The sequence below is a fragment of the Pelecanus crispus genome, chromosome W (assembly GCF_030463565.1).
Source record: "Pelecanus crispus isolate bPelCri1 chromosome W, bPelCri1.pri, whole genome shotgun sequence".
NCBI lineage: Eukaryota > Metazoa > Chordata > Aves > Pelecaniformes > Pelecanidae > Pelecanus > Pelecanus crispus.
In genome coordinates, this window is record NC_134675.1 from 21,589,059 (window position 1) to 21,616,073 (window position 27,015).

The window sequence follows — 27,015 nt, forward strand, 5'->3', positions numbered from 1 at the left end:
GGATATTGCTGCCCAGGCAGAGAACCTGGTTGTGAAAGCATGTCACGTAGATGCTCATGTACCCAAGAGTCGGGCCACTGAAGAACATCAAAACAACCAGCAGGCGGATCAGGCTGCTAAGATTGAAGTGGCTCAGGTGGATCTGGACTGGTAACATGAGGGTGAACTATTTATAGCTCGGTGGGCCCATGATGCCTCAGGCCATCAAGGAAGAGATTCAACATATAGATGGGCTTGTGATCGAGGGGTGTACTTGACCATGGACAGTACTGCACAGGTTATTCATGAATGTGAAACGTGCTGCAGTCAAACAAGCCAAGTGCTTAAGTCTCTTTGGTATAGTGAATGATGGCTGAAATATAAATATGGAGAGGTCTGGCAGATTGATTATGTCACACTCCCACAAACCTGCTAAGGCAAGTACTGTGTGTTTACAGTGGTGGAAGCAACCACCGGATGGCTGGAAACATATCCCGTGCCCCATGCCACCTCCCAGAACATCATCCTGGGCCTTGAAAAGCAAGTCCTGTGGCGACATGGCACCCCAGAAAGAATTGAGTCAGACAATGGGACTCATTTCTGAAACCATCTCATAGACACCTGTGCCAAAGAGCACAGCATTGAGTGGATATATCACATCCCTTACCATACACCAGCCTTCGGGAAGATCGAATGATTCAATGGGCTGTTAAAGACTACCCTGAGAGGAATGGGTGGTGGGACATTCAAACATTGGGATACACATTTGGCAAAAGCCACCTGGTTAGTCAACACCAGGGGATCTGCCAATCGAGCTGGTCCTGCCCAATCAAAACTTTTACGTGCTGTAGAAGGGGATAAAGTCCCTGTAGTGCATGAAAAAAAAAAAAAAAAAAAAAAGCTGGGGAAGACAGTCTGGGTTACCTCCCCATCAGGCAAAGGCAAACCCATTTGTGGGATTGCTTTTGCTCAAGGACCTGGGTGCACTTGGTGGGCAATGTGAAAGGATGGGGAAGTCCAATGTGTACCTCAAGGGAATTTGATTTTGGGTGAAAACAACCAATGAACTGAGTGGTATGATGTTAATTGCTGTGAAATACCGTATGTTATCTTTTTTATGGTTGCTATATGCCACGTCAGTGGTATTACAGTAAGAATCAACCAGATTAATGAAGAATGAACTTTGATGAAACCAAGGGTAGCACAGTGATAATGGAACTAGAACTGGCTTCAGCATGCAACAATCTAACACCACACACCACCTCTCCTGCTCTGAAAGACTGTGATGACAGATGGAGCCCAAAGTCATGGACTAAATGAATTCAGTGGAAGTTTTAGGTCCATGTCCCATAGGTGAAGGGAATGATATTTGTGTGTATATATCAAAAGAGAGGAAAATTGGTGGTGATTAATTGGGATGTATTGGAAAGGGTAAGACCTGGGCATGATGTACATTGTATAGAATAAGGGGTGGCTATTGTCCTGATTTTGGCTGGGATAGAGTTAATTCTTTTTTTTTTTTTTTCCTTCTAGTGGCTGGTGTAGTGCTGTGTTTTGGATCTAGTATGAGAATAATGTTGATAACACACTGATGTTTTAGTTGTTGCTAAGTACTGCTTATGCTAGTCAAGGACTTTTCAGCTTCCCATGCTCTGCCAGTGAGAAGCTGGGAGGGGGCACAGCCAGGAGAACTGATCCAAACTGGCCAAAGGGCTATTCTATACCATGTGACATCATGCTCAGTATATAAACTGGCGAGGGGGGGTGGGGGGGTGGTACTGCTGTTCTGGGACTGGCTGGGCATTGGTTGTTGCATGGTGAGCAATTGCATTGTGCATTGCTTGTTTTATATGTTCATTTCTTATTATTACTTTCCTTTCCTTTTCTGTCGTATTAAACTGTCTTTATCTCAACCTAGAAATTTTGCTTTTTTTTTTTTTCCCCTGATTCTCTTCCCCATCCAACTGGTGAGGGGGGCAGTGAGTGAATGGCTGTGTGGTGTTTAGCTGCCTGCTGGCTTAAACCACAACACATGTAAATTTTTTTTTTTTTTTAGATTAACCAGAATTTAGCTTTAACATAAGTTTTTTATTTTCTTTTAAACATAACTTTAGAATTGAAAGTTTTCTTCACATGTTTCTAAAAATTGTTATTAGAGTACATGCAGTATATAAAACTGATCTAATGCTTCTAGCTTCATGATGACTAATAAGACAGAAGTGATTTGAAATATTTAATCGAACTTCAGTGTTTGTTTTGGTAGTATGGAATACTTAGAATAGAAATTTTCTTTACTTAGCCTTCTTATCCATTCATAAGGGTTAAGCCTTTGTCACCTCAGCATCTGCTGGGAAGATGGTTGGCTCTGCATTACCAGGGCTGTTCATTTACTGTGTCCTTGGAGATAAGCACAAATCTAGGGTGTTGCCTGCCCTTCCAGTCTGCATTTCCTTTTCCTTTCAGCTGTTCTTAGGCCTCTTTCTTCACCTTAAAGTGTCTTCATCTAATTTAAACCATTTAGTGTGAAAATCTGAGTTTTGAAATAAAGCACCTGTGTTGCAGTGGAAGGATTTAGGTCTGCGAGCTCAGCTAACTGGATTTTCTACAGAATAGGCTATTAAGTTAATGGGATCCAAGTTGTGGTACTACACTCTCTTCTCATGCTCCTGTGTAGTATGCATTTGTTTTGGGGGAAGAAATGTTGTGAATGAGATGAATGATTCTTTCCATGCATGGATGGTACCAGAGTGAAGACTTGATTGTGTAATTATGAGTGTTTTGAATTCCCAGTGGGTTTTAGTGGAAACAGAAAATCTTGCCACCTGCCTGGGTCTAAGTGTTGACTTTTCTAAAACTTATTCCAGCAAAGAACAATGTAAATTGAATAAGTGATGGCTAATGTGAATGTAGTGAACTTGAGGGAGATGTGCTGGAGAGCAGGAAAAAAACCCCCAACAATACACAGTTGAACAGAGTTACAGTGTTAAAGGAAACAAAAACATGTTTTAAATAGTTCATTATTTAAAATCATGTTGGATAGGGGTAGTAGCAGGAACGTTGATTAGAATCAACTTTAAACATAGTTCCCCAGTCCTGGTTTCCTGGAACAGAAATGAGTAAGCAATGCTGCCTTGATACTTTAGGCTGTTGTTTATAGATCCAAGTGTAAAGGAATGTGAAGAAATGTTATGAGGTTTTATGAGGCAGGGCAGTAATTTTGTTCTTTGCCTGATGTCCATCATTTGCTTTTGTACTCAATATGCTGATTGATTGCAAGAAAGTCTGTTCCTTTAGGCTCACTAGAAGATATAATAAGCTACTGCCAAGTCACTTGTTCCCTTTTTGTGGCTAAAAATGTTAATAGAAGAATTGCTGATTGTGAATTACCACACAAAAATGTTTTTTTTGTAAACATTGGCTGTTGCAATCTAAACCCATATATACACATCTTTTTAGAGTAGTGTTAAAGCTATACTTTTTACATTACAAGCATAAACTGGTATTACTGCTGTGAGGAATTGGTCCTGTCTGTCTCCTGGTGCATTTCAACTTTATCAGAGGATTGATCTAAGTTTAAAATTAACCAAGCCAAAAAAGAAAAAAGGGGGGCAGGCAGCATGGTAGCTGGGGACAACAGGCTTATCCTGGTGTAAAGGTCACTGGATTTCTGGGATTTAGCAAGCAGGGAACTGGTTTGGAGAGCTGATCCAACAGTGAACTAATAATTTTGTTTTCTGATGGTGGTTTTGTGCTCACTTACTGGTACGTGCAAAACTGTCAGTGCAGGAAGGAGAGCAGAGCTTGTGATCACTGGTGAGAAAGACCTCGGTTGTAGTTCTGATTTAAATGGGTTTAAGCTACTGTGGGATTGCATGCTCAGAATTTGGGTCACCACTCTGAATTGTGGTGTGAAGCCCCATTTACTCACTGGCCTTTTAGTCACTGTTAAAAAGCATCAGAAGTTTACAGATACCTGATGGGCATTCATAGTTGCTTCATGACTAACTTCTCTGTGTTAAAGACTGTACCTTCTAATTTTTTTAAGGCCGTGTTTTAATTTCGGCAGCTGAGAGAAGTAACTTTCTTAGCATGAGAATTTAAGAATATATTAGTGATCTGGTTGTGTCAAAGAGAATATCAGCCCTTCCCACTGGCACCTTTCATTAATGGCCATGATGTATGAGATTCCATGTCTGAGTTAGGGTGGTTTTTCAGTGGTGAGTATTCACTGTCCCATATTTTGAATTAGTTCTTTGTAAGTGTCTTTTCTAGCTTTGAATTTAGTGCTTTCTGTAACCCCACTGGTTTCGTACTTCCCTCTTATCTTCATTAGAATGCTTTTTGTTGCATTTGTTGATTAAACTTAATTTAATTTCAGTTTTGACAGAAAGCATAGACACAGCTTTATGAAGTTAAGGGAATCTACTTGAAATTCAAGTTCAGGATTAACTTTCAAAGTGATCTGGTATAAAAAAGCCCTTGTTGGCTAGTAGTCTAAGACTGTGCATGGAACTTCAGGAACAACATGATTTCTAGCAATTTCTAAAATTGTTAGAGGTTCTTAATGCTGTTTTTAGCCAGCAGTTTACTGTGCCCATGCTGGTTTGGCATCTTATGTATGCCTTGCTTGCTAAAACTTCATCTTCTGTTTAATATGCTAAGGTTATTCTTTCAGACTTTTGCACTTGGGAGGCTGGGGAGACTTACCTCCTCTTCTAAAATCTATTTTGTACTTTCATGCTAGCTATTCCAGCTAATTTCTCTGTACTTAATGTCCACCTCGCTCAAAAATATTTCTGCTTGACTGTTTGTGATTCGCAGCTCCCAATTGGTCTTATAGCTGAGCTTGTCAAAAAGCTGTTGATCTCTCTTCTATGCATCATTAGTAAATGGTGTTTAATGCTGTATTGATAGCTGTAGGAAGTAAATTTATTACATAGATGGCCCCTACAGTATCCCCAAGTAAACTTGTTTAGCTGGTTCTACTCTTACCAAAAAAAAAAAAAAAAAAAAAATTGGAGTGTACTGACTTCTGTGCATCTGAGAACTGCAACCCCATTATCATAGAATGCTTTGGGTTGGAAGGGACCTTGAAAGATCATCGAGCCCAACCCCCCTGCAGTAAGCAGGGATTGAACCTGTGAACTTGGCGTTATTAGCACCATGTTCTAACCAACTGAGCTAACCCAGCTGGTCATGCCATGGATCAGCTCCCCAGATTGGGGATTTTAGGTGGGCGAAGGAGAGAAGAGCAATGGAATAAGTAGGCTGAGCAAGGAGGTTCAGGGGCCAAGTTACAATTGGTTGGGTACAGCAGGGTCTGGGGGACTGTTGTTTATGGCAGAGCAAAGAGCACAGCTCCGCATGTGGGCTCGGTGAAGAGGGATGGCAATTGCTGGGTTGTAGCTGTTGTTATTTCTTTCCTAACCTATGTCTGTCCTTTCTCCAACCAGTTGTGAAAAGAGATCAAAGAGGGGAAAATGTAGAGATAGCAGGCCTGGCCTAGTGTCAAACTTCAGTTCTTCTGTGTTGCTGTATGGGAATCCTTTCTCTGCAGGTTTCTATGGTTCCTCTGTAGCTAGCAGTTGTAGTCTTGTACAGGGTATGGGTAAACTCTTTCATCAAAATGGGGGTAAAGCTATCCTGCTATTTTGATGCTTCTAAGAAGTCCTTGAAAATGTAGGTAGTAGACGTTTTAGAGGTCCAGAAATGTCTTTTAAAACTTGGACAGTGAACTAGGGCAAGGGGAAGAACCAGTGGTAAGGGGAGGGAAAGGAAAGTCATTAAAATAGGAACTTCCTAAACTGGTTTTATCATGTCCTGGAGCTACTGTTACTATTCAGTTTAGGTGGTCCCCTGAAAATAAGGAGTAATTCTGATCCAAATTTGAACAGCCTATCATGGGTAATTCTGATGTTTGGACAACCAGTGTATCGGTGACTTAGGTTTATAACTTTTGTGCTCTGGTAAACTTGTAGTTGCTTGGTGACTTATAATTACCACATAATTTTGTCATTAAAATAAACATCACTTTGTTCTCAGTCTGCTGCTCTTGACCTCCTCCTGTTCTTGTAATACAAAATATTCGTTGTCGTCTTTTTAAAAAAAAAAAAAACCAAAAAACAAAAACACTGACAAACTGGAAAAGCCTCAGATATTGAGGTCCTAAAAAAGGGGAAAAAATAAAAATCTATATAGAAATATGCTGCATGTAAGATAGTTTAACAGCTTATGTAGACGTGTTATTTATGGATGGTTAAGTAATACAAAAATTTCCGTGCCTTGTTGGCACTATGCAACATGCAAAAATAAAGCCATTCACTGCATCAAGAAGCTTGTAAACTGAGGCTGGTAACCAAAATTGGAGGCAACAAATATTTGTTGTTAAAATAGAAATGAATATTCTTGTGGGTGATGACAAGGAAGTTGTTTGAGTAATTTGAATTGGGTAATTTTCATGTCAGTATGATTAAGGGGGAAGCAGAAGGAATGTGTGGTTGCAGGTTGGTGAAAGCACAGGAGGGTAGGGGTGGACAGGTGGGCTGAGTTGGAAGGAAACAAATGGAGTATTTAAACTTTCTCCTCAGACAAGGAGTGACAGGGAATTTCTTGAGAGATCAGGGTACGTAGGGACGCTGGGATTCTAGAGCATCTTAGGCAAGAGTGAGAAAGAAGAGACAAAATTTTGAACAATGTCTAATGATTAGGCAGTAGCAGTCTCATGTAGGATGGGTCTTTTAAGTCCTTTTCTTGACATTTGGAGCTACTTCACTAGATACAGAAAAGACAGCGAAGAATTGCAAGTCCTACTGAAACACCGTCTTAGATGAACTGTGGCTTACTTGCATGTGTTAGGGAAACAAATTCTCCTGTGAGGAAATTTGGGAAGTAAATTATATTTAACTTTAACTATGGTAGTTTTCTTCTTCAGTCATAGTATTTTCTAACGTGACAGACTGGTGATTGGTGGCTCCTCTGCTGTTGCTGTTAAATGGTGTTTTCTCTCCTAGGGTTTGGACGTGGCAGAGGGAGAGGAGCAGGGAGGTTTTCAGCCCAAGGCATGGGGTAAGAAACATGCAGAGCGCAGATTTTTTGGCAAGGATCAAACTCAGTGGCAATATTAATTGACAATATTAATATTCCCACTGTATGTATTAATATTTCTGTATGTTTGATAAACCAATATGGATGCAAAAATTCAAAGATACGTTAAATGATTAATGGATTATTTTTGTCTTAAACCAGTATTTCTAACTAGACACACCTATACAAACCTAATGTAAGTTCACTCAATGTTAATATCTCAAACTTTGAGAACCTGTTTGTATCTATCGGTAGCAGCCACATAGTGCCTAGGAGGCTGAAAGTTCTGTGTGGTGCATATAGTCCTAGATCAATTTAAAAAAAGATTTGTTTCAGTGTAATGTAGAACGTGCAAGTTCTATATAAAACCAGAAGGACTAGTGATTATAAACTTCCTCCTGTTTTTGTGGTTTCATGCTTTAGCTGTTTAGACATACGTCAACCCTAAAACGGAATCAAAAGTTACTCTGAAGTTTGTTCTTGGTTTTGTTGGAATAACTTGCTTCAGAGAAGTGTAGCCTTCACTACTTTCACTCAGTGTTTGCATGTAATGACATTTCATGTAACATCAGTGATGTCATGATGAACAGAAGGCTCATTCTACTTCTTTAATAATCCTTCTTGTTCCTACTTCTAGATGATAAACTGAAAAGAGGTTTTTCTTCAATAATCCTTTTCCACCTTTTAGCTGCATCTGTGTGTTTTGGCATTGGTGTCAGGAGTGCATTCTGAAATAATCCTACTGATGTTCTGACGCCTGTCCTGCGCAGGTCTGGTGCTCTGAAAGGATATGATACTGGTTTCTCATCAGTCAGCCACCTGCTGAGAAACTGTCAGCTGAGAGGGGCTTATTGTTGTGCATATAAACTAATGCTTTATCAGACTGGGAGGAGTAGGTATGCTGTTAACTGCTTTTTCAGGAACTGTTGTTTTGGTTCAGTTTCTCTACAGTAACTTTTTTTTTCTCCAGTCTCCTGACTTTTCTCCTCTTACTTTTCTCCCTTTTTTATCTGTGTTTGCTCATAGAGGAAAAACTTCTTTTGATACCAAAACTATCAAGATAAATTATGTGGAAATCGAGATGTTAAATCTAATACAACTTCAGCTAAAAATGATGACGCTTGTGTTCATTGAATGACCCATGTGTTCTCTTCCATTTCTTAACTTTTAAAACTCTAGGACATTTAACCCTGCAGACTATATGGAGTCTTCTGCCACTGATGGCTTTGGGACAAAATCAGAGATTTGGGAGACTGGTCAGAATGATGCAGATGATGGAACTGGTAAGATGCTTCAAGAAGTGAAAGGATTGGAATGAAGACCTGTAGGAAACTGCCGTTAAAATAACCATTCTGTTAGTGTTCAGTTGACTTCTGAAAATGTGAATACATCTCGCATAACACGGATATTAGTTCATTTTTATAGCTTAACTGCTACTAATGTGCAGAGCACATCCTGTAGCCTGAGTGACTCTCTGATTAGAATGAAGGGAAGGCAATTTGCAATTTTTTTGTTTTAGTACTAACAATCCCTTGAGAGACACAGGGATTTGAAGAGTTCCTGGAAGAACCTTGTATGTGAAGAACTGTTTAGATATCTTAAGTACTGCTTAAGAGCTCACCTAATGTAGTTAAGGAGTGTTAAGTCCTACTAAAAGCAATTGGTCCACAGGCATCGGACAGTAGGGTGTGAATATTTAAGTAGAAGAAGAAAAAGAAAAGAAAAACTGTTTACAAATATGAATCCACTCAGTGACACTGGTATGACTTTGGCAGCCCCACCTGTACAAAGCAGGAATGTAAGGATGTGAGTCTCTGGGATGGAGGAGAGTTCCAAGATCTGCCACCTTTAAAGAGAAGAATTATTAACTAAAGCATGAGTAGGCACTTGAATGGAAGCCAAAAGAGCAGTCTGCCTGTCTGAAGATAGAGGCAACTGTGTGTTTCTGTATGAAGTTTCAAATGTGAAGTACACACTCCTGGCTAAAGGCAAGAGACAGACATAGTTTGGAAAGCAATCGCTTAACAGTGGCCTTGTGGTGATTCATAAATGAAGAATGTGACCTGCTTGTCTGTGATTGGGAAAACGGGATACCTTGCTGCTTCCCATATTCTGTGACAGGAGATGAAGACAAAGGGAAACCCTGTGTCAGGATGGAGAAATTCATGTACATTATTGTCCACGCTTGGGAACCACTGAGTGATAGGAGAGAGTTTTGTTTGTTGTTTGGTTTTGGTTTTTTTTTAACCCCAGCAAAGGGTAACTTTTCTGATCTCTTCATTGCTGAAGCCTACTCTGATTTTTTTCATCAACCCCTGTGTCAAGGGTGGAAGGAAAAGACTGATACTGGAGGCTAGGGTGTGCTCTGTTGAGCTCTGCTGTGAGCCTCTTGAGATACAGCTTTCTAAACTTCATACAAGCCATTTTCCACTTAAACAGAGAAGACCATAACAGGCTCAGAGTTTAGGAAGGCTTATTAGGCAGTTGTCTTGTCACTCTTGAGTGCCTTTTAGTCCAGCATGGGAGAGTGGCACCGAGTATATTAATGGTTATTGAAAGGGAGCTCTTTTGCTAAGTTATGGCATCTTTCCAAGGAATTACTTTTTAAATGACTTGGCGCTATAGCGCAAACAGAAACACAGCTTTTACTTTCACTCATGTTAGTTTTTCAAATAAGTTTATCGGATAATGAATTAGAAGGACACCTAATGACTTGAAAATTTCCCTAGGAATACTGATACTTTTTGCTATATGGTAGTGGAGGGCAGGGTATGTTGTCACAAGTAGTGCAGAAGCAATAAGGTTAGCTAACTAACTAAAGATGACATACAAGAAAGGCATGAGGAGACTGGACCAGAGGTAGAAAATTCACTGGTTCATTATTAATGAATGTAACTGTAAGGCTGTGGCTTACAAATGACTTTGACTTGTGCTCCACTTCCCAAGTGAGCTCAAATGTTTTGTGACCCTCCCTGCTAACTCTGGGTAGCCTTCATGTGCCTCCCCTATGGCAACCTCTGTTCCTTCTTGTAGGCATCTCCTCGGTCTTCAGTAATGGAAGAATTCTGCCTAGGAATAAGAGTAGTTTGATGTGGCTAAACAGATCCCCATAAGAGTACCAATGTGACTACATGAGGGGTTTGCTGCTGAGCAGATTCATGGAAATTCAAAGTGTACTAGTTGATGTGTGGAACTTCTTTTTGGATGCCAAGTGTGTTTTTGCTGTTAAGCTGTGCACATGTCACTGAGAACTGCACTGAACTTCAGTAGCGCAACTTAAGGCATGTATGGAAAGTTGGGGAGCCATGGTATGGAAAGAAGGTGCGAGAAGGCATTTGGGAATTTTCCCTGGCCTCGTCAGATTAATGGTTCTTAGGGGTGTGAGTGAGTGTCAGCATGGGGAGTTCCTGCAAAATCATTTGGTTGGTGGAAATTTAAAGTAAACTAGTTAAGTGTGAATGTTCTCTTTGGGTGCTAAGTACCTTTTTGCTGCTAATCTTAATTTACTTTCAGTGCAAATGGAAAAAGCACCATAACTGACAAAACAAAAATGTCTATATATATGAATATAGGAAGAGTGTTTTATTTTACACTGTTTCTTCTTTAGACAAGCTGTAGGAATGTCAGAAATAAGTCCCTGAGCCAAAAAGAAGAGATCTCTTTAAAAAGAGTAGGCTTTAAAATTGAATCATTTGGTTTTGTCCAAGCGGGAAGCACTTTCAACCTTGTGATGGAAAGCATCTTGAGGGTTATTAGAGGAGGCTGCAGCTGGGGTAGTAATTTTAAAGCAGAAGAGAGAGTGCTGGGAAGGAAGATGGAAGCAGGGGTAGGGGGAAGGAGTGGCAGACAAGGTGTGGGGCTGGAAGCAGGTTGTACAAAGTTGAGCTGTTGATTTGGCTTGTTAATCACAAAAATTAGTTTTCAGTTGGGTTGGGGTTTTTTTTTTTCCTTAATTTACAGTGCTGTTATGTTAGTTACAAATGAACAGTCCCAGTAATAAATAAGTTACCAATGTGGAGTTACTAAAGATGTGAATGAGGGGGATGTATATGTATGGAAATCCATAAAGCCTGCAGTGGGCTAGTGAAGGATGTCAGATAAGAGTATACACAGAAGAAGGGCAGGATGGAAATCCCTCTCTCTATTCCTCATTACTTAGTCCCATTTCTTCTTTCATCTAAAAAAAAAAAAAACCCCACAAACAAAAAAACCCCCAACAACCAAAATTAGCTCATACTAGCTACTTGGAAAATTAGTGTCTTTCATCTGCAGTTACATTAAAAAGGAGGTAACTGGACAACTATATGGAGAAACAAAACCAGTTTTGCGTATCAAAATGTTTTCTGAAGACATCATGCAAATATAAACTCTCTGTGGAGTTCTGAGTATTTACTAAGTATTTCCTCTTTAAGCCAGTGCTGGGAAAGGATCAACATTTTCAATTAAAAAGAAATACGCTATTTGTTTCCAAAATGTAGCTGCCCCCATACGTGCTCTGAAAGTGCTCTAGAACCTCTTGTCCTGAATTGTTGGAGATGCCAGAGGAATCGCAGTAGCCTGAATGAAAGGTGTTTCTAGGGTGCACCATCATGTAATCCTACAGAAAAGCTGGCTGGTTCTGTGGAGGTAAAATTTAGTGTTGTTGGTTGAAATAAAAGAGAGAGTAAAGGGTGAATCTTTAATGGTTCATAACATTAAGTGTAATTGTATTCCACATAATTCGGCATTGGTTTTCCTGCATCCTAATTTTTAGAGAAGTAATGTACAACTGAAAGGCAAAGAGAAGGGACAGGTGGGAGGAAACAAAATGACCAATCCTTATCCAAAAGGAAATAAACTTGAACAGTGTGATTGATATTTTCTTATAGGCATGCTGAGTGTTCAGTCTCTTACCTTTTTTGTAATGTACAAGTCAGTGGGAGATCCTGAACAACAAATCACAGCAGTTCTTATAAATAAACTGTGTTGGAGGTGGTCACTTCTCAAAGTAGGTTATAAAAATGGTATTGTAATCTGGTAATTTACTAATACCTCTACTTTGATAGAGTTTCATAAATTTCACAGAAAAACTTCATTTGATATTATCTTGGTTATGAGCAGCCTTAAATGACTCTGAAACTGAAGAACGACAAGAAAGAAAAATTAAATTATAGTGTAACTGTCAAGGGGGAAGAAGGGAATTGTGTAGCTTGGAAGTTACAAGGAAGTTGGGTTTTTTTGGGTTTTGGTTTGTTTTGGGGTTTTTTTGGGTGGTGTGGTTTTTTGGGGTGGTGTGTGTTTTTTTGTTTTGGTTTTTTTTTTTTTAGGACTGCTGTAAAAGTCAGAAGGAACATTTTAAGGAAACCTTCAGGTCATTCTAGAATGTGAATGTCATCCAGAAGGAAAGGATTGCTACATAAGTTTGGGATAGACCAAAATAATTTCAATTTTGGGGCTAATATCTATGGCTGATTATTCAAAAAAAGAAAAAAAAATCAAATAGTGTGACAGGAAGTGAGGAATTGGAGGAAAATAGCTGAAGACTTACCAAAAACATATAGTATACCTTATATTGGCTTTATAACTTTCTAAAACTAAACTTGTTACAAAAGGAGACAGGAAAAGTCATAGATAGCCATCTAGGTTGAAGTTGCGATGCTGAGGATCCTTGAAAACACAAAGCATCATTTCGGTGGAAAACAGAACTCTTAAATTGTGATGCTTTGCAAGGCTTGGGGGTAAAGATTGGGAAGAAGATATATGGAGTTGCAATAATGCCAAGGTAGATTTTGGGCTAAAAGGGAATTGATACACTTGTGGCAAGATCAGACTTAAAATCCCATGGATAGGAGGAAGGCATTAGCAACCTGGATTTAATGCAGAGAAGAGCAATGAAATAACTGAGGCTGGAAGGACTGAGTTGGGAAGTTAGGGTGTTAATAAGCAACAATAATAAACTTAGCAGCTTGGGTAAACTAATAAAAGGGTGAAGGGTTGTGTTCAGTATTTAAAAAGAGTAAATGCATAGAACCATGGTCATAAGTAGGAGCAACAGGTAAAAGTCTAAATTGAATGTCAGGAAAACATTCCAAGTATTATTCTAAATAGGTTCAGTCTCCCAAAGGTGATGGGGGATACTCAAGAGTTGGGCTTGATTTGTCGGAGCTCTTTGTGTTTGTTTCAGCAGACTCTGAGCTCCATTGTTAGAGTTCTGACACCAACACAAGGTTTGTCTTCTACAGAGGCAGGCCTTGCTCTGACTGATGGGAGATAAATATAAGCAGGGCAAATACCAGGATGTATTTCTCTAAAGAAGAAATATCAGAGGAAGAGATCCTGTTCTAGTCAGAAGGGAAAGAAAATCTGTTTCTCTAAAAAATGCTGCTCATTGGGCTTTTCCTCTTTTCCAAAATTTCTGTGGAAATGTGTGGATTAGTCTAGAAATTTGAGGCACTGTAGTAATTTTGCTGTGCTCTAATATGATTATTAGTTATTTTTCAAGTGCCTCAATATTTTGCAGCATGTAGATACAGATACCTGATGGTTAGGGTGTGTTTGGTAAAATGTGAGCATGAGATGCTGAAACATCTATATTGCAACTCTATATTGCTCCACAGAGCCAACGCAGAGCAAATGTTACCTTGCTCAGGACCTGCCAAATAATTTTTGATTCCAAGGTATAAACCCCCTCTCTTCTCCCACCGTGTGTATATCTTTGTGGTAGCCTGTTCGCCTCACTGGATCAGTGCCATTTGACCCTCCTCTGCCCAAGATGCTGCTTTGTGAAGGTGTACAAAAGAATGTGCTAATGTAGCGATGGCATTAGTATGAACTGGATTTGATGCTGTCTTCAGGGGGCTTGTTTCTGGATTAATGTGTCTTGGAGGGTTCCTGGTTAAGTAGGAGGAGATGATTAAAGCAGTAGTTCTCTTGTTTTTGTACTTGATCAAAGGTGATGGTAGCAGGAACTTTACTGCTGGTGTTTTCTTCACTTGTGGTTATGCAGTTTAAATGAAGGCTCTGGTTGCTGCTGGGATAACCTTCCCTATGCTTATGCTGGTGGGCAAGGTCTTCAGTGTATTTATTGCTTTTGCATGTCTGTGCCTGCTGTTTCCTATGGAAGGGATCAGGTTTTTGCATCCGTAGGATCGTTTCCTGTTGTTTTCCCATTGCTGCATGCTGTGGACTCCGTGCTGTGCTCCAGTATTCGCCAAATAAACTCTGTCACAAGTTACAGCAAGAAGTGTTTTGCAGCTACAGTGGAAGCTTATTGACTCTTCTGCTGCCATTATATGAATTATATATGTTTTAAAATAAAATTGCTCTATTAGGGGAAGGGATTGGGGTTGTTCTGCCCTGAGGAGAGAGTTAACAGGTTGGAAAGGAGCTTCTAGAGGCATAGCTTAGATCTTGAATTTGAGTATGTTGAAAGTAGGATTATGGATGTTGGAGCAGGTGTTGTGTTTTGTTCAGGCTCTGTATGAATTTGTGCATGAAACTGGGAGATCCCATGGGGGAGGGTTGAGTAAGCTCTCACTGTCATTTGGGACATAGGAGGAAGTTCTTCCAATGTTTGGGATTAATCACTGGTTGCAGATGCGTTCATGCAAACTGTGTCTGGTACCATAGTGGCTAAGAAATTCCTGAAATCAGAAATTAAAGGGGGGGGAGGGGGAACCCCTCCCAAAACTTGAAATCTGCAGACCAATTTTCTAGAGCTTACCATGTTTCCAACCCCTATCTCCTCGCTTTGTGTTCCACTAATAATGAAAACAGGACTTCTTATAAAGCAGAAGGGTTGAAATATGACATTGTGCTTTTAGCTTGTAACTCTTATTTCCTTCCCCAAATTACAATAGGAGCGTGGAAAAACTCAATAGAAGAATGGACAGCAGAAGACTGGAATGAAGATGTAAGTGTACCTTGTTGGATAGACCGATTGATTATTTACCCTTTTCAGAGTTTGTGTTGTCTTCAAAAACTAAATGTTCGAAGTAATACTTTGCTGTATGCATGCAATGATATTTCTTACTGTGTTTCTTGCTGTAATTCCTGTTTAAAATATATATATTTAGATAAGCTTATTTTTTAAATAAAATTGAATCAAGAAATAGTAATTTATTTTGCTGGGTAGACAATACATAGATAATAATTTTAAGTTTTATCCCCAATTAAATATTTGTGAATTATAGTTCTCTACTGCTCAGTGCTGATGGGTGTTAACTGCATACTTCCTCCTACTATTGTGTAGGGATTTAAAGACATATTGTCACAAGACTTTTATGCAGTTAAGTGCTGAAGCTTACTATCAACTTTAGACTCCTCATTTGATGATTTTTGTTTGAAATCTGCATGATTGTTCCACTTAGTCTACTTCATAATATTAAAAAGAGGAGCTAGTAGTATGCTGAAGTTAGCACTTAACTGCTTCATTCCTGTTGTTTCATCATGATGTGTTGTCTAAAGTACTACAACAATTTTGGTTCCCATTCTTTATCAGGCAAGAGATGTCTTCATGTACGCAAAATATTTGATATTCGTGATCATCACGTGTGAAAATCACATTTGTGATTTTAAGTTTCCAGTTATGGTATTAAAGCTTAAGCAGTTCAGAAAACAAAGTAGGTAGCAAGAAATATGGAAAGGAAAACTTAGCTTTTAACAAGTTTTTCATCTTTTATAGGAACATCAATTATTTCAAGCTTATTTTCAGAAGAGTAACAGATGGTCTCGGAAGTCATCCCTTTTGCCGCCTCCTGTAGGGTGGCATGTCAGTGTAATCCCTAGAAATGTGTGAATGTGTCATATTACAGATATGAAAACTTGGCCCTTACCTAATGAGAGGGCTGTCTTTTGAGAAAATTAGAAGAAACTCTAAAATTCCTAGGTTTTCTGTATCAGTTACTGCCATCAAAAGCTAGCAACTTTTTTTTTATACCTGTCCTCTATTTCTGCAGTATATGCCAGAGGCGGACTAAGGATAGTGAAAATTTATGGCCTTGTTCTCACCCCTGTTTGATGCTGGTACAATACAGCATTTGTAGTATGGGAGGGGTGTTGAGCAATGCTGACTAGGGATAGAATTTTTTAAGTATTAAACCTGAATAATTTGCACATGAATCTTGAAAGAGCAGCAGATGAAATCTCTAGCCTGTTGTTAATTTTTATTAGAGTGCTGGAAAAATACCTGTAACCTAGGAAGAAGTTGTTCACATGCTGATGTTCAGAAAGAGTAAATGAAACGGCGAGCTGCAGACAAATTAGCCCAAAACATCCCTGGGGAAAAAGTAAAGGAAAAATTGATTCATTTGATTTTAAAAAAACCTAGAAGCATAAGAACACACCTTGTGCCACTCAGTGTTGTTTTATGGAAAATAGGTCCACTTCAAATAAACCTGATCTTGGTCTTTAAGTAAATCACAAGTTAACTGTGAAGATAGAGTATGTCCTTGTAAGAGATTTCATCTACATATTTTATTCTAAAAGTAATTACATGCTATCACAAAACACATTAAGTGGATTAAAATCTACCTTGCAAATTTCAGCAAATAAATCTTTTGCAGGATGACCCTTACTGAACATGGGCATTTCTAGGAGGGCTGTAAAGGAATCCAGTCCCAGGCCAGATGCCATCTAGTGTCTTTATCAATGATTTGGAAGTAAAAATAAAATCACTGCTGAATAAAATGTGTGGGAAATAAAAAAATTATTGGAATGGCAATTAAAAGTAAGCCAGTCGTGCAGAGAAATCTGGACCTCTGCTAAACTTAACCTGTTCAAATGAAAAATGCTTTAATATAGCCAAACGCTATATTTGTTTTATAGGAATATTCCATTTGTTTTATAGGGATAAAGGCACACCTCCAGAACAAGGGGCTATTTTCTGGAAAGCAGCAACTGAAAAATTTGCAGGATTGTAGTGGATGATGAAAAAAACAACAGCTCAGCATGATCTCCTAAAGGCCTGATGATGTGGCAAAAAAAAAGCTAGTCTTTTTTTTTTTTTGTAGTCTTTTTGCCTGTAGGCACTATTCCCTGTCTCTTAATCATTCTTGATTTATATTTCTGTATGTGGACTCTCCTGAACTTGATTCTGAAGTACTGCATCCAATTATTCATTGCTTTTACAAAACAAAAGTTGTGGAAAATAGCTGAAAATTATGTACTGATAGAATTGGTGCTTGAGAGTGAGATTTTTAGTTTACTGAATCTGCAAAGGTTACTTTATTAGCATATAATGGGCTCTGGTTTTAGTCTAGCAGAAAAAGGCATAATATGAACCTGTGGCTGGAAAATGGAGCTGTGTGTTTAATTGTATAATAAACAGTTCTAGCTGCATGACTAATGATTAAAACAACAAAGGAAGCTGATGTATTTGCTGTCTGCAGATAAAGACCAGGTGTTTTTCTGAAGAATATTTTTGTTTAGATGTGGTGTTCTCTAGTCAGATACAAGTTAGGAGTGGGTGAGTGAAATTTAATGCTGTTTGACCTGAGAAGGATTAGATTTTTGTGATCCAATAGTCCTGTCTGGTATTTATCTTTAGTAGTGAGTATTGAGCAAGTATAGTAGGTTGTCAGCATGCTCTTAAATAGAGTGGAAACTACTTGCAGTGAAAATAGGAGGTTGTATTTTGTTAAAGGGATATTCAAGGCATGGACAGTGAAGGACCAGACAAATGTTGAGGTACTGTAGATGGCTCTGGGTTTTCCTGTTAAAATTGTGATCATATTCTCCTGGCTAAAGAAAATAAAGTTTAACTACAGAAACTATCAGAAGGGGAGAAATAGAATGCATACAAACTGCTGGAAAGTGGATGAAGGCAAACATTTCCTGTACAATATTGGTAGTCTTAGTTTTTATTTGAAACAGCAACACAAAAAAAAAAAAGAAAAAAAGTGTATTTTAGTGGGAACGTTTCCTTTACCAGGAAGCAGCATGAGAACTTGTTTTAATTTCTTTAACTTCGGTACATCGTATCAAAATAGTAATAAGGTTTTGTTATTTCCGATTTGTTGATGTTGAGTTTTTGAGGATGCTGTGGAGTATATTTTCCTGTTCTCCTCACCTATCAACTGGCCATAGGAGCTGGTAGCTAGTTGTTAAGTATATTGTCTGTTTGGTGATTGGAAAATTATTTTTATCATAGGAACAGGAGCTGAAAAGCACAGGGATTTCACTGCAGATGGACAAATACCCTTGTGAGGCCAACGTTTGCAAATGGTTCATGACTGTTCAGTCAGTTCTGGGAAAATGCCAGAGCCTCAGTGAAAGATTTGCAAGTGTAGTGTATGGTGAACGTAAATAACTTTGTTAGGAGCCGATAATACTACTTCTAAGTAATACTAAATACATCTGCATAATAAAACTTTTCAGCTGCTGCTGCGCGAAGTATGTGTTTTGACAAATGCCATAATTCCAGCAGACTTATGAATTAGGTGCTTGATTGGAGCTTGTGGCAGTGAGTTTGCTACAGGGTGTAGTGTAAACTTCAATGTAGGTAGCCAAGCTGGTAGCTGGAGACTTTTGTTTTGTGTGCTGGTTCACTTGAAAAGAACATTTCTTCTCATATGTTAAGCATGCTTTTGCATTGTCACAAACATCGTCGGGCTCCTCGATTCGCTTAGTTTTCAGGATTCATCAGTGTTTTGGCCACAGTTAGTCTTATCCTGGGTTATGTGAGCATAAGAAACCGTTGACATTACAAAGAATTTAATATTTAACCAAGGGATTGCAGACCATAGGCTGCTGCTCGTGCCGTTAGCTGACCTCCTTGTGCCATATAATGCAGGAGTCTCATAACACTACAAAAAGTATAGTACACGTTGTTCTAAAATAACACGTATGGTGGGGAAAGGGCTGAACAATAGAGAAACAGCGTTTTTAATTGCAAATATGCTTGAGCTGAATCTTCTTTCTTTCATTTTGGTCAGTACATAGAGTTGCGGGCTGCAGCATTATGCACAGGACAGAGTTGTGTTCCAGAAAGATGGGATTAAAATACATTGTATTGGCAGCAGCAAGGGGAAGGAGGAACTGTGGTGGTATTCATTTTTTCATGACAGCATGTTGCGCATAAGTGGGTGCTAGGAGAATACTTGAAACATTTGAACTTTGCCTGGCAGATGAAATTGGCTTATGTTCGTGATGTCCTTTAAGCTGGGCTGCTAGCAATGCATGCAATTAAAAATGCATAATTTCCTGGAAGAGCTGTATTCAAATGTCACATTCTAAAGTGATTCTTTGTGAGTGTTTGAATAGGTCAGTTATTCTTTAGTCTAAATACAAAGCTACACCAAAGTAGTTAAGGGTGATTTTGTGCAAATTTAATTTAAAATATAACCATTATACGTGCATATCTCTATCTTGTTAAACCTAACCTGTACTGGCTTAAGACCTGTTCTGGTTTGCAAGTATTCCTGTCAATAGAAATGAATTAGCCCTAGGAAGTTGTAGCTTGTTTAACTACTATTTTTTAAAAAATAAAAGCTATTAAAAAAAAAAGGCAAACAAACAACCCCCCTACAAACCAAAATCACTCCCTTTCCCCCCAAAACCCCAACCAACCAGCTTCCCCTCCCCAGCTACCTGTGCAAGTATCTGTCTTTATTGTAACAGCATGGTGAAAGCAGTATGGTTTTCTGCTGTGGATGGTCTGACTGGTTATACTAGTATAAGCAATTACATGGTTCTCCCTTTATTGTTGTTTTCAAACTCATGCTCACAGAGCAGTTTAAGATGTTATTGCTGCCCCTAGCAGAAATGCCAAGAAGGAACCACGAATGCTAGTTCACTGTACATACCTGAGTGCAAACCTGCCTCCGCTGGTGATGTGAGCTGAAATGTAAAACACAGGGATATATGAAATGAGTGAGTGGGAATGGCGCAATGCGTTAGACTTCTGCAACAAGATTTATCAGAGCTGCTCTATGGAGTCTTAAATTATATCTGCACGAGGTATCTTTACACTGATGCTATACTAGCTGTCATGTTAATTACTTTCTACTGGTATATGTTTCAGTTAAACTGTTGCCCATACTGATGTAGTTACATTGGTATACCATTGTGTGTGTTCAATAGATCAAATTTCCTAACACTTTAATTAAATTGGTACTTGATTCTATGGAGAAGACTTTGCTGAAGTTTGACTATGTGTTTTTGTCTTTTTAAGCAGAACTGCAGCATAACTGGTTGTAATGATAGTTTGACTTTACTTTTATCTGAAAGTACATGACCAAGATGGAATTTCTGCAGATGTTGCAGCACTGAAGTGTGAGCATGTGTATGATTTAAAATACCTCTTCTTCCCCCCCCTCTTTTTCAGCTTTCTGAAACAAAAGTCTTCACTGCTTCCTCTGTTCCAGCTGAGAATCATGTGATTCCTGGGCAAAGGTAAGTTGTTCTTCTATGGTTTCCCTATACCTTAAAAACTTGCTTGGTGAAGCAATGTTAGCTTGCACATATAAAATGTTGAATAAAACATAGGGCAGCCCTGGTCAGAGATTGGTCAAGCTAATTTCAAAATTGCAAAAGCCTTGCTTGTAAATCATTGGTTTTGTGGGTCCCTGTGTTACCTATTATTGACTATGGAAATGGAGCCAAACTTACCCAATCCACAAGCATAATACTGAGAAGACCCTGTCTTCTGCACAAACACTGCTTACAGGCAGGAACAAAAGTAGATGGGAAGAAAAGTTTTCTGCTGTTGAAAAGGAAACTCTGGCTTTGCTGTCCAGAAAATGGAAAGCTTGCCCCTGTAGGTGCAGAAAGTGTTCAGAATGTAGTGCTTTGACAAATATGTTAACAGAAAAGCTTGCGTTGGTAAGAAGGTGAATTTCCTGGTAAGCATTGCAATTACTTGCCTTAACTGATGATACAGAGTTCAGATAGAGAATCAAAAATATGGCAGTTGCTGCCTTCCTTTGCTTGCCTTTGTCTTTACCAAATGCCTGGCCAATGATGTTGTGGAATCAGTTGCCTGCATTAGCCTCAGGTCCCAGGAGAGCAGGTTAAAGTTGTGTGATGAAGACTTTGGTAGTTGGATAGCATGAGATCTGAAAACTAGATGGCCTAATGATCCCAAACATCCTGGTACAGCTGTACTGCTGTACTCCAGACTGCAGCAAAATTTTCCTTATGGTTGTGACCTGGAGGAGGCATGGTGTCAGTTGGTCTACAGTTTATATTCCTTTCTTTCTTAAAGCTGATATGCTCGCATGTTCGTTGTTGTAATGGAAGTATTCTTCCAGTGGATGTCCCTCAAATTTTGTTAGAAAATATTTTAGTTCATCAACTCAAATTCTGGTGTTTTGTTTTGAGGGGGGGGGGGGGGGGTAGGTGTGGGGGTTTTGTTTTGGTTTTTTGTCCTGGTTTCAGCTGGGATAGAGTTAATTTTCTTCCTAGTAGCTGGCATAGTGCTGTGTGTTGGATTTAGGATGAGAAGAATGCTGATAACACACTGATGGTTTAGTTGTTGCTAAGTACTGCTTATGCTAGTCAAGGACTTTTCAGCTTCCCATGCTCTGCCAGGTGCACAAGAAACTGGGAGGGGCACAGCCAGGATAGTTGATCCAAACTGACCAAAGGGCTATTCCATACCATATGACGTCATGCTCAGTATATAAACTGGGGGGGGTTGGCCAGGGGGCAGCGATTGCTGCTCGGGAACTGTCTGGGTATCAGTCAGTGGGTGGTGAGCGATTGCATTGTGCATCACTTGCTTTGTATATTATTACTATTATTATTATACTGTTATTATTATCATTACTATTTTACTTTTATTTCAATTATGAAACTGTTCTTATCTCAACCCAGGAGTGTTTCTCACTCTTACTCCTCCAATTCTCTCCCCCATCCCATTGGGGTAGGGGGAGTGAGCGAGCGGCTGCGTGGTGCTTAGTTGCTGGCTGGGGTTAAACCATGACAGTGGGTTTTTGGTTTTGGTTTTTTTTTTTTTACTTGCCATAAGAAAGGTTTTGGCATTAAGAAATCTATGCTAATGAAAGTGCTGGAAGCAGCTCTTCAGCCCAAGCCTGTGGTATATTTAGGATAAACTTAAGTCAGAATTTTTGGAGTAGATTTTTTTTTTTTCTTATTGTCTGAATGCTTTGCTTTTCCTTGGATAAACCTGTGCTAAACATGTGGTAGGGGTTAGTAAGCCATGCTAAATATAGGAAAATTCGTGTTTCTTATCCTGCTCAGGTATGTGTGGTAGAGTAATTTTGGATATGTGCCTACTGTCTGAGAAACTTAGCTTTTATTTCTGCTCCTCTTGTGACTTCCATGTCATCGCACATTCACTACATTGCTGCATGTGTGACTTCATTCTTCACTGTCCTCATACCCACCCTATACAGAGGTAGGACTTGCTCTTTTTAAAGGGATAGTGTGATATACAGATATCAATATATATAATGGGCTTGCAGGCAGGATCCACTCAAACATAATGTATCTCTTATGACTTGTGTCCGGTTACTTGGTTATATTAATCATATAGGTTATTTATATGATACATGATGTTATAAATTAGATAATGTTTGAAAAGAGTGCAAAGATAATTTATATTTTAACTGTAGTGGAAGGTTTCAGTTAGCAGAATTTTACTTTCTGGAAAAAACCTCTGTTCTACCTCTTTTTGTATGGCAGACAAGCAATATTTGAAAAGACTGTTAATCAGTAATAATACTGTTGCTGATACAGCAGCTTTAGTATTGTCAGTGCTTTCTTCAGTTTCAACGCAGCCCAATAGTTATGTTTATTCCAGCCAAACTTTGCTTTTTCTTACAGCATTGATTTGGTAACACTGCTTCAAAAGCCTGTGACTTCTACCCAAGAGACAGAAGGCAACTCATTTGAGGCTCCCCAGCAGCAGAGCTTTGGCCAAGCCCTAGTCTTCACAAATTCTCAGCACAGCACCCAGGTGGCATCAGGAACTGGCAGCTCCAGTGCTGTAAACTCTTATTCTCCTCAAAGTCTGGTAAAGTTATCTTAATCTTTCTAAATATTCTTAATGAGTAAATATTTCAGGTTAAACAACTTTTCCAGTACTGGTCATTTCATGGGATGTTTCAGTATTTGTAAAATTCAGGTTGAAAACGTTGAAGGAATGGAATTCTTAATTCCATTCCTTCCATTCACACATGGGGGGGGAAGGGAAGGGATTACTTTTTTTTCTGGTTTTGCGAAGTAGTTATACATGAAGTACTTGTATTAATTTTTGAGTAGAGAGTGGATGTGTTTACTGCATGCTGATTTAGGATGAAATAATTTGTTTATAGTGAAGAGTTCTATGCCAGAAAACTATGATGTGTTATTTCCAAGCACATATTTGACTGCTTTTTGTGGAAACCTGCCTATTTCTGAGTCAATTGTGAGAGCTTGAAATTGGGCATTTGTATGTATTCTCTGAAAATCAGTTCAACTATTAGTAAATACGTGCTATTTGAGATGCATGGATTCAAGTAAATCAGTATTGTTGCAATCAGTGGTGGAAGTTGTATTGGTGATAACCAGAGAGAATCTGGCCATATGCTACAACTGCTGAATTTCTTATTGGTCGTTTATTAGTAATCTAGGACTGAAGAGGTTTTGGTTGCTGCCAAATAGCAGCTGTAGGCATTGACCCTATGGTTATGTTCAAATTATTTATTAAATACTTAACTCCACTCCTTCCCCTCCTCTTATTTTTTTTTTTTCATCTTTTGGTAGTCTGCAGTTCTTTGTTCTGGCTTTGGAGAACTTGGATCCTCTAAATTGGCAAATTCTACTGGATCCCAAATCTTGGACCAATTGAAATCTCCAGGCTTGGGTCAGTTTACCTCTCAACAAAATAACAGTAGCTCTACCACCACTACCACAACTACCATATCATCCTGGGATCTAAACCCACCCATTACTCAATCCTCAGTCCTTAGTCAGTTTGGTAAGTGCTTTGACATAGTTTTTTCTCTCTCTCTCTGTTAGCCTGTAAGATTTCTTAATGCCAATGACAGTTTAAAATGGCCTTAAATGAAAAGCTTTTTCTAAAAAAATATAATCCTAATAATACAATTGGTTACAACACTAAGAGTTACACTTACTTGCTGGTAATAGACATTATGAGTATATCACAAACTAAGTTTTGATAGGTTTAAGCCTATCCATAAATGTCATTGCATCTTTAGAAGTTGTTGAGCCTTCATGTAATGACGTCTTTGACTTAATATGCTTTAATGTCTAAGTGGAACTTTAATGTGACTGTTTCTCAACAAATCCTGGAAAATACTTATTTTCACTGTGCCTATGCTGCTTCTAGCTGAGTATAAGGTTGTACCATATTTTGTCTTTTTTTTCCCCCAATTTTTTCTCTTCTAACCATTACATGAATTTTGAGTGAGTACTATATAATTTCTTCATAATGTGCATTGCATTTCAGTGTTCTTTCCCTAATGTGAAGTCTACATGTGCTGAGAATGATGCAGATTACCCATTTTGTCTATTCATAATTGTATAGATTTTTCATTTAATTGAGTAAAACTAGTAGAAACAGTGAAAATGACACAAACTTTTTTTTGCAGTGTAGTTACTAACAGTATCCTCACTGTGAAGAGTGATAGCTCTCGTGTATGTTTCCAGATAGATAAGCAGCCAATTTGGTAGCATGCAGCAATTCTGAAAAAATGTTTACGTACATTTTAAGTTGCTTTCTAATGCACTTTACCAACTGAATAAAAAACCCTTCACATTGCAAATGCTGTGGATCTCTTACAGTTGTTGACCAGTGCTCACATTCACTGCCTGGTTTTCAGTGTCTGAAAAACATGAAAGGGGAAGACTTGGGGAAAAAAACTGTCAGTGTCCAGTGTCTCTTGACTTTCAGCCAGATTGAGATGGTAGATGAATTCCTCTTTGTGTTGAAAATAATCTCCTTTGTAGGGGCAGGAAATCCTCACTCATAATACCTCTAAATTGCAACTCCAGACCCCTTGGAAGTAATCACAATTTATTGGCACAGTTAATTACAGTGAAACTTGCAGTGTTTGATTAAAATAATCCGTAACAGTTTTTGAGGCCTAATGTGTGATAATATGTGACTGTATAGATAAGTTTGTTTTCATATTTTTGAAGAAAGCTAAGTAATGCCTGCCCACAGCTGTTTATTTAAAGTGGAGAATATCAAATGTTGGCCTTATTGCAGTGGTAATGTTCAATGTGAAACGTGTGTGATGTCTGAAAGAGACTTGCACACTCTATAAAATCATAGCTGTTGACTGTGTCAAGTCACCCAGATTCTTTCATAAAGAGTAGAAGCATGAAGAGCAGAGTTTAATGCTTTAATTTTGATATTTCTTTTTCCCAATGCTGACCAGACTTTAAATCCCAGCCTGAACCATCCCCAGTTCTGAGCCAGCTGACCCAGCGACAGCAACAACAAATGCAGGCAGTCCCTGTTCCTCCTCCTGGGCTGGAGTCGTCCTCCTCCCAGGTAAAACTCCGTGAGCCATCACCAGTAGACACCTCTACAGCTGTTAGCAAAATGTTACAGCTCCCTGCTATATCTATGGATAACCAGGCAGTAACTGGCCATCAAACCCAGCAGAAACAGATAAAACCACCAAAACGGAGGATAACTCCAACATCCAAGGTGGGTAATTGAGTGGTGGCTTGTCCTTAGTAAACATATAAATATACAAAAGCTTGTATCAGAAATAGTGTGGCCAGCAGGACTAGGGAAGTGATTGTCCCTTTGTACGCAGTACTGGTGAGGCCGCACCTGGAATACTGTGTCCAGTGTTGGGCCCCTCGGTACAAGAAGGACATGGAGGTGCTGGAGTGTGTTCAGAGAAGGGCAACGAAGCTGGTGAAGGGTCTAGAGAACAGGCCTTATGAGGAGTGGCTGAGGGAACTGGGGTTGTTTAGCCTGGAGAAGAGGAGGCTGAGGGGAGACCTTATCGCTCTCTACAACTACCTGAACGGAGGTTGTAGTGAGGTGGGTGTCAGTCTCTTTTCCCAAGTAAGAGGTGATAGGATGAGAGGGAACGGCCTCAAGTTGTGCCAGGGGAGGTTTAGATTGGATATGAGGAAAAAATTCTTCACGAAAAGGGTTGTCAAGCATTGCCCAGGGAAGTGGTTGAATTGCCATCCCTGGAGGTATTTAAAAGACATGTAGATGTGGTGCTTAGGGACATGGTTTAGTGGTGGACTGGTAGTGTTAGGTTTATGGTTGGACTCGATCTTAAGGGTCTTTTCCAACTTAAATGATTCTATGATTCTATTCTATATATAAGTTGCTAGGGAGGAGAGCAAAGGCCATGGTCTATTTCTTGTTTATAAAGCAGGAAATTCTAAGCTTGATAGTTTTTAGGTCCAAAATTCAGTGGTGATGTCTTTTCCAAGCACATATCTGATTGCTCTGTATGGAAAATGACTGTGGCCAAGTGATTTTGGATTGACTTAGTAGCCACAAGATGAATGTTGACTGAAGGGGGATAGACACGGATGACACTTTGATATTGTAGTATAGTATGGCTTACTCTTTCAGCTCCAGATCAGGGCACAGAATCAATTAATTTCAGGTTACAAGAATGTAGTTAATTTATGTGATGTAAACTGGGGGGTTGTCGCAGATCTAGCTAGCAGTGAAGGCTGAGGCAATAACTGAAGAAGCCTGTAGTTTAAGGGAGGAGAGGGTGTCAGTTACTGATATCTTTAATACAGATAGTGCATGCAAAGGAATTACGGCTTTTTTTTCCCTCCTTTAAGATTCCTGCCTCTGCAGTGGAGATGCCTGGATCAGCGGATGTGACAGGGTTAAATGTTCAGTTTGGAGCTCTGGAGTTTGGATCAGAGCCTGCGCTCCAAGAATTTGGATCAACTTCAAGCAGTGAGAATACCAGCCAGGCGGCCAACAATAGCTTATACTCAAAATCTGTAAAGTACGTGCGAGTTCCCCTTGTGCATTCTTACATGTCTTCTTTAAGGGGTCAAGTTTGTGCC

The 27,015-nt window shown here is 39.1% G+C and overlaps 1 protein-coding gene and 2 non-coding genes across 4 annotated transcripts in view; all 3 read left to right on the top strand.

Moving 5' to 3' along the window:
* Positions 1–27,015, top strand: part of LOC104037061 (ubiquitin-associated protein 2-like) — an 86,902-nt gene that overhangs the window by 21,956 nt on the left and 37,931 nt on the right. For both annotated transcript variants that reach the window (XM_075725669.1, XM_075725670.1), the window contains exons 6-13: positions 6,990–7,044; positions 8,242–8,345; positions 14,901–14,953; positions 20,366–20,433; positions 22,828–23,017; positions 23,749–23,962; positions 25,389–25,663; positions 26,782–26,954. In XM_075725669.1, coding sequence (XP_075581784.1) covers positions 6,990–7,044; positions 8,242–8,345; positions 14,901–14,953; positions 20,366–20,433; positions 22,828–23,017; positions 23,749–23,962; positions 25,389–25,663; positions 26,782–26,954 — 1,132 coding nt within the window. The remainder of the gene's footprint in view (positions 1–6,989; positions 7,045–8,241; positions 8,346–14,900; positions 14,954–20,365; positions 20,434–22,827; positions 23,018–23,748; positions 23,963–25,388; positions 25,664–26,781; positions 26,955–27,015) is intronic.
* On the top strand, positions 23,331–23,414 carry LOC142596592 (small nucleolar RNA SNORD121A). The gene has a single exon (XR_012831841.1). It is a non-coding gene; the product is annotated as a small nucleolar RNA SNORD121A (small nucleolar RNA).
* Positions 26,384–26,468, top strand: LOC142596591 (small nucleolar RNA SNORD121A). Its single transcript, XR_012831840.1, has one exon. It is a non-coding gene; the product is annotated as a small nucleolar RNA SNORD121A (small nucleolar RNA).